The following is a 6,982-nucleotide window of genomic DNA, read 5'->3' on the forward strand; positions in this document are numbered from 1 at the left end:
TTCCCGAGCCGACGCCTGCTGAAGCTGCTGCCCCTGAAGCCTCTCCTATCCAGCAGCTGTGGGCGGCTGCCAAAGCCCACTCGCACCCCGAGATCTGGGGTGTCACCCTTGCCGATCCCGAGAGCCACGTCCCCTCGCAGATCGTCTTCCAGAAGTACCTGAACGCCAATGACGGCGACGTCCCCAAGGCCGTTGACCAGCTCACCAAGACCTTGACATGGCGAGCACAGGCGAAGCCCCTCGAGCTCGTCACCAAGGCCTTCTCCAAGGACAAGTTTGCTGGTCTCGGCTACGTCACCTCGTACGGTGATGATGCCGCCGACCAGCAGAAGCGTGAGGTGTTCACGTGGAACATTTACGGTGCTGCTGCCAAGCGCATGTCCGAGACGTTTGGCAACCTCGACGAGTACGTCGTCCCCTCGTAGGCCTCTTTCCTGTCAGGTACAGGCGAAACTGACACACGACGCAGGTTCATCGAGTGGCGCGTCGCCCTGCAGGAGCTCGGCATCCAGACGCTGAACATTGGTGCCGCCACCAAACCCATCACCGCGACCGAGGATCCCTACAAGATCTACCAGGTCCACGACTACCAGTCCATCTCCTTCCTCCGCCAGTCCGCCGAGGTCAAGGCGGCGAGCACCAAGACCATCGCCGTGCTTGCCCAGAACTACCCCGAGCTGCTCAAGGAGAAGTTCTTCGTCAACGTGCCTGCCATCATGGGCTTCATGTACGCCTTTATGAAGCTCTTCGTCGCCACCAAGACGGCCAAGAAGTTCCACCCCATGACCTACGGTTCTGGTCTCGCCAACGAGTTCGCCGACGCCAGCGTCGACGGTCTCGGCGAGAAGCTGCCGCAGGCCTACGGCGGCAACGGTGGTGACCTGGCCACCGAGGGCAAGACCACCGAGCTTGCCTGAGCATTGTTGTATACAGTCTTTCGCGCGTTTCGTTGTATAGTCCTGTTTTAGTTGGCAGTGCGTTGTTGCTTCCTATACCCTCGCAGCAGCAGCGTTAGCCATCTGCTTGAGCCGGCACACCGGCGTCCCAGATCAAAGTACGGCATAAATTAAGTACATCCCTTGCGGGTGGTGTCTATCTATCGTTCTCGTTTGTGCATGCTGTTGATCATCATGGTCATTCGTCGTGGTTCATGGTCGGCCGCATCATGTCAGCAGTGTGCCTCCCCGCTTCAACCTCCAGCCTTCCCTGACGAGCCAATAGCCCGCCATCAACGGCGTCGTCAGCAGCGCCAAGACGCCACCCAGCACCCCTTTGAAGATCTGCGGCGTCCACGTCGCCTCGAAGAACCAGTCGCCGCCCCTTTTCTCGCCCACGGCGAGCAAGATGCCAACAGACGCCGGCCAGCAGAGCGCGAAACTGGCCAGGATGATGACGAACACCCGCGGCGCCTGCTGCAGCAGCGACGCCGCGCCTCGCTTGACGCTCACGCGCTTCGACGGCTTCTCGCCGTCCGCGCTCGGCTTCTCGCTGTCAAGCATCAGGAACCAGCGGAGAGATGCGCTCGTCGGCTCGGCGACGAAGCCGATCGGCCGGATCCCGCCCTTGCGCAAGTCGCGGTTCACGAGAAGTGCTTCGAGGAGCCACGTGATGACGCACTGGAGGACAATCGACAGGGCCGCGTCGCCGGCGAGGGTGTTTGGCAGCTGGAAGAGACGGATGGGGTTCTTGGTGAGATTCTGCGTCGTGTACATTGCTGGAAAATGTCAATTTTCTTTTGTCATTTTCCTTCTAGCCTTTTCTTCCCCTGCCATCGCCAGAAACCGCAAGTAGTGTGGGACGCACCGTAGGCGATGGCAAAGTTGATGCCACCGGAAAGGACGAGGGCGCCGAGCCCGTCGAGGAGGAAGAGGTAGATGAACTGGTGAGCCGACAGCTTGTCCGTGGCCTCCTTGCCGCCTCGGGCGTTGCCGGTGCTTTCGTTGGAAGGCCGGCCCGCTTCCGGGTCTGTCGACGCCGTGCCGTTTGTGTAGCCCGAGATGGTGGAATCGCGCTGCCGATCCATGTTGACGTCGAATCCTGCGAAACAGCATGCACCTCGCACAGCCTTGACATGCACGACGACATCGCGAACACGTAGACGAGGGCTTGGCCCATCTTTAAAATGATTGCTCTCCTTGGTCTCCTCGTCCGAAAGGGGGTCCCCCTCTTGGTGTGTCATTACGCTTCAGGCGCGAATCGCTGAGACTAAACCCAGCTGAGGTCGCTGGATGATCGCCGCTACATGCGCATTGGGACGTCTGCCGGGGCCTACCCTGGACCCCTCCTCCTCCTCGACGGCCTGATTGGCAGCCCGCGGTGCAGTGAAGGGAGGGAATAGAAAAAAAAGTCGGTCGAGGGTTCCCTCCCACTGGCGGGCTCACGCGGTGTGGTGGGATGATGCGCAGGGCCGGGTCACGGGCCATGGACGGGTCTTGGTCGTTTGTTGGTGGTGCGCCCCAAATTTGCGTGCGAGTCAGCGGATGGGAGTGTCTCTGGGAGATTTGGCAAAAGCGCATGATGCGCTAGTGAGGCGTTTGGTGTGCTCGCCTGGACGCTTGACGACGCTTGACGGGTTGACTCCGCCTTCACACGTTGTTGTCTTTATTGGTTCTTCAGGATCATGTCTCGATGTCCCGTCCGCGCCAACGAGAATGCCATGGGACGATGCAACACGAGGCGACCGCCCCTCATTTGTTGTAGGTGACGTGGTAGCTGCACTAGACGTTTTCCGCTTTGCACTGCGGGTAAGTCTTTCGGGTTTCAGCACAAGGTCTCTGCCCACATTTGGATTTGCTCGCAGGCGAGCTTCAAATGTTGAGCGCATGGAAATGCCGAAACGAAGTGGGCACGCGTGCAGCCCTCCAGTATATTCACGAGACATTTTCAAAGTATGCTCGCGGTATTCCATGGTGTTGGATGGTGTCAAGGGCCTATCTGTCTGGCTTACATGGTCTTTTACAACTTCGCAGCCCGTCACTGAAGACTTGAGCACATCAGGTATATTGAGGCCTACACAATGGAGATGCAGCTCTGAGATTGCTGGTAGTGCTGTAGCGCGGCACCGCGCCTTGCTCCCGCCCTTGGGCATCACGTTATGCTCTTGCCGCGCGTCTTGTCCCATTCAACTTGTCTGCGTACCGGCGAGCCTGCCTACCAAGGATGGATTTTCGACAGTCATGGCGTTGTTTATCCTGTCAACCCGAAGATCCGCTCACAAAGTCGCCTGGTACTGCTCCGAAGCTGCCACTACCTGGGCAATCTGCAGATTGATCTCCCTGAAAAGACTGACCACATTGTCTTTGTCTCGAGCTCAATCCCGGTCTCGTGAGATTTTAGTCTTTGTCGCTTAGGTACGACAACGACCGTTCCTGGTGACTTGGTCGGTTTGCCTGAACAAACCCTGCCCAGTTGCCAGAGTATAGAAACGTGGCGTGGCGAGTTCGACAACCAAGCTGATGAACCGCTTTATATGGAGCTCTTTGATTCGACTCGTCCAAAGAAATACTGGGAGTAATGAAAGTACTAGCGCTTAGGCGAAATGAAGATTGCGAGGACTCAAAAGAACTCGACAGGTGCTGGTGAGGTTGCTCAAGCCAATATCTGTTCGCTATAGGCATGTATATCGAGCCCAGGCATCCATATGCTGCATCGCGACGCATATGCAACGAAGGTGCTTTGCTTCAATAAGCTGCAGTGAGGCATCTCCAGATACAGTCCCATGATTATTCCCCCTGAGTAAACCTTGGTCTTGCCAAATTTGCTTGAAAGGGCTCGCCACCTTTGTAACAACGAATTATCTATGAACCATCACGCACACGGAGAGGTCAGGCAATATCCCGAGTCGAAGAGGTACAGCCAGAATCCAAGCTTCTGAACAATTTCAGCAGCATCCTTTACATGTGTGGCAGGACACTCCGAGCGCAGCATCATCCGTATACAGCTGGCAAGGTATGTTACGGATTTCAGCACCAAAATCCTCAAAGTCAGCCCCATGTAGATGAACGCGGTGCCAACGCAGCACATTTTGTATCTATTGTATACTCGGTACTGGAAAGGCATATTAAGACATCCCGCCTGTCCACTTAGGTTAAGTCGTTTATGAACACCTAATTTATGCGTCGTCAGGGCTAAGACAACTTTCTTCTTCACTAGTCCGAGGTGCTATCATGATGCAGCAGTGACAATCTACTTATTAGGATTCTGGAATCCGATTTTTTCCCTCTCTCCAACCTCAAATGGTCCTGACACTCCGGGAATCTTGAAGTGCCTGGACCGGCAACTGGAAGGAGGAAGATGTCATGAGATATCTTTCATTTGTGTTATTAAACCTCAACCTTCGAAGCTAGATGTTCATTAAGGTTGCAAACTCCTCAGTGTGGAATGGAGAAAAAGGGCGTCACTCCCTCTAGGCCATTCATCTTCGTGCGATCACAATATCCAGATGAGTTCTCACTGCGTCAGAACCCAGAATGCTGTCACCACTATACCGCATTGGTGGATCTCTCGTCCTGGTAGGAACATCAGAGACAACCAAGCTCAGAAGCGGACCGTAAAGCCTTCCCCATAATGTTTCAGTTCCCTCAAACGAGAGTCGGTCACATTTTGTCGAGATGGAGCTTCCAGAGACAAACATCAACATGCATGATTACTCATCCATCGATCGGCTGGTCTCAAATCTAGCTGACGGCGTGGAGACAAGCGTTTTAGGAACAGGCGTTAAGTTGAAATGCACATCTTCATCATCCCTCTGTCTGAGGCAGTGGTGTGCGGATTTGACTAGTCGGTCAAAATTGCCAGGAACCCTGGAAACGCCACATCCTCCTCAATATCGAATATTTGACTAGAGTGTCCCGATCTTGTGCGGCACAATATCAATGCGCAATTTTCGTCGCATGAATGGCTGTGGTGACATCCATCTGATCAAGCGGCCACTCCTTGATCGACTGGCTGTGTGGAGTAGAGTGACATCGGATCAGCCAACACCTATACCACACATCTTATGATTGCATGAGTCCCGATGTATCTGCCACGACAGTGCTGTCGGGCGTCTCTCCAAATCAACGCAGCATCAGTCCACGGACAGCGGGAGATGCTCGTGCTACAGCTCGGTACCAAATGGCAACTGGTGGAGCCTTTTCGCATAACCTCAGCTTCACACCTCCATATCCGTAACTTGGTCACTTCGTCCGTGTCCACAAAGTAAGCATGCCGGCACTTGCGAGGCTCAGCTGTCATTGAAGCCGGCAGAAGAAAAAGTACCAAGGACACAAACGGGGGTGCGACGTGGGGGATATCATAGTCATACGAGCCGTACCGCTGTTGCTGCTGTCCACGACCAAGAACGCCCAAGAAGCCGACATCTCGGAGGCGGGTAAAGAACCGTCTGCCGAGAGGCTTTTCTGGTGGAGGGCAATATACAAGAGGCAGGCAAGAGGACCGAGAGCGAGGTCCCGGGGTGCAGTAGACGCGCAATAAAGATGGAGGCTGGCAGGGAAGTCGAGGGCCGGACCCCACGGGCAACAACAGTACGGCGTTGTCGGCTCGATTACCGCAAGTTACCCTGAGGTGACATGCCGGCGGAGCCAACAGTGTCAGGAGAAGACATAATGATAACCATCTTGTGAGACAGCACACACTGCAGAAGGGGTCAGACAGAAGACAAAGAAAGGATTGCAGTGTTTGACAGCGGCGGCTAGCGCCTGGGCTACAATCTCGGTAGGGCAACCCGATCGACGTCATTATTTAGTGCGAAATTGAGGTGGAGCGCTGCATCGGGCTCTGGGCACTAAGGATAGACGAGGCCGCCGCGAGTTGCAGGTAAATTGAGTCAGTACGGGGAGGGGGTTAGCCAAAGACGCCCTCCCCCGTCCCCTGTTTCAGGAGAGCAGCGGCTCGAGCTTGGGACTATTGGAGCGAATAGGATTGGGTATATCGATTGAAGGTGATGCCTCATTGGTCATTATTCTCGTCAGCCTGCTTCGAGCGTCTACCCCCTTAGAGAGTGGGCCTCTGATACAGGCGTGGTCGATGGGACCGCTGGGATTTTCTGAGATTTTCTGGGATTTTCCCAAGGGGCTTTACGACCACATGGCCTACTATCCAAGTAAGCTTCTTTCATAGCGCCGCCACTATACTCATGGGTGTAGAGAGCATGCCATGATGGCTGGACAACACCTCGGAAGCTTCAACAGACGGGAAGCCTGCGAAAACCCCGCAGCCGTTGGCTTTACGGTAGATTAAGTCAACACGGAAGTCCAACAGTTGATACGTATGACAGCCAGTCCGCCTGGAATAGAGTGCCCGACCCAAGGACAGCCCCCTGACATCGACCTCCAGAGATCGTTGTGTCCAAGACGTTAGCCCCAACGTCGTCAGGCTGTCACTGTCACAGACGCCACCTCTCTCCACCAGTTTTCTTCCTTCTCCTCGCCGTTCTCATCTGCTTCATGCCGCCAGCGTCGCCGACCCCCGTCCGCCCAGCCTCCAGTGCACCATGGCCAGCCCGGCGACCAAGCTCTATTCGGCATGGGCCGCCGTACCATCATGGAGCTGCGCAGTCTGGTACGATTTGATCGCATGGCATCGTCGGGTCCTCGCATTTGCCAACCGGGAAGAGCGCCTGATGTGACGCTGGCTGGCAGCTTGGACAACGGCCGCGTCTGAGCATGTGCGCATCACCGCTCGTTCTCGTGGGGCCTGATTAGCCAATCCAGCAGGCAAAAACGGCGGCCGAGCGGGAGCGAAAATCATGGTTGTTCGTCTGATCTCGTGGACGAGGTGCGAAAAGAAAGCGATCACCCCAGTCCAGGCCGCCCCTCTTCACCCCTGCTTTGCTTCCCCTGCCAAGCCTTAATTGCTCCTGGACCTCTTCATCGGCCCCTCTTTCGTACGCATCAGAGTCGCTAGCTGGCGCTCCGCTGATCCTGACCCTGCACTGCGACAGCGCTCGCTGCCAGCGCGCGCTTCATTTGCGATGAACAGC

At 55.7% G+C, this 6,982-nt stretch overlaps 2 protein-coding genes across 2 annotated transcripts in view; one reads left to right on the forward strand and one right to left on the reverse strand.

The window, feature by feature from the left end:
* Positions 1-917, forward strand: part of VDBG_10048 (patellin-4) — a gene marked incomplete at both ends in the record, with an annotated part of 1,241 nt that extends 324 nt beyond the window's left edge. The window contains 2 exons of the mRNA XM_002999708.1: positions 57-406; positions 470-917. Coding sequence (XP_002999754.1) covers positions 57-406; positions 470-917 — 798 coding nt within the window. The remainder of the gene's footprint in view (positions 1-56; positions 407-469) is intronic.
* Positions 918-1,163: 246 nt separating this feature from the next.
* VDBG_10049 (conserved hypothetical protein) lies at positions 1,164-2,023 on the reverse strand (the record flags this gene model as incomplete). The annotated part of the gene is made up of 2 exons (XM_002999709.1): positions 1,164-1,714; positions 1,804-2,023. 2 exons carry the CDS (start codon positions 2,021-2,023, stop codon positions 1,164-1,166), a joined length of 771 nt encoding a protein of 256 aa, XP_002999755.1.
* Between the last annotated feature and the right edge of the window lie 4,959 nt (positions 2,024-6,982).

Source organism: Verticillium alfalfae, genomic scaffold (assembly GCF_000150825.1).
Source record: "Verticillium alfalfae VaMs.102 supercont1.18 genomic scaffold, whole genome shotgun sequence".
Lineage (NCBI taxonomy): Eukaryota > Fungi > Ascomycota > Sordariomycetes > Glomerellales > Plectosphaerellaceae > Verticillium > Verticillium alfalfae.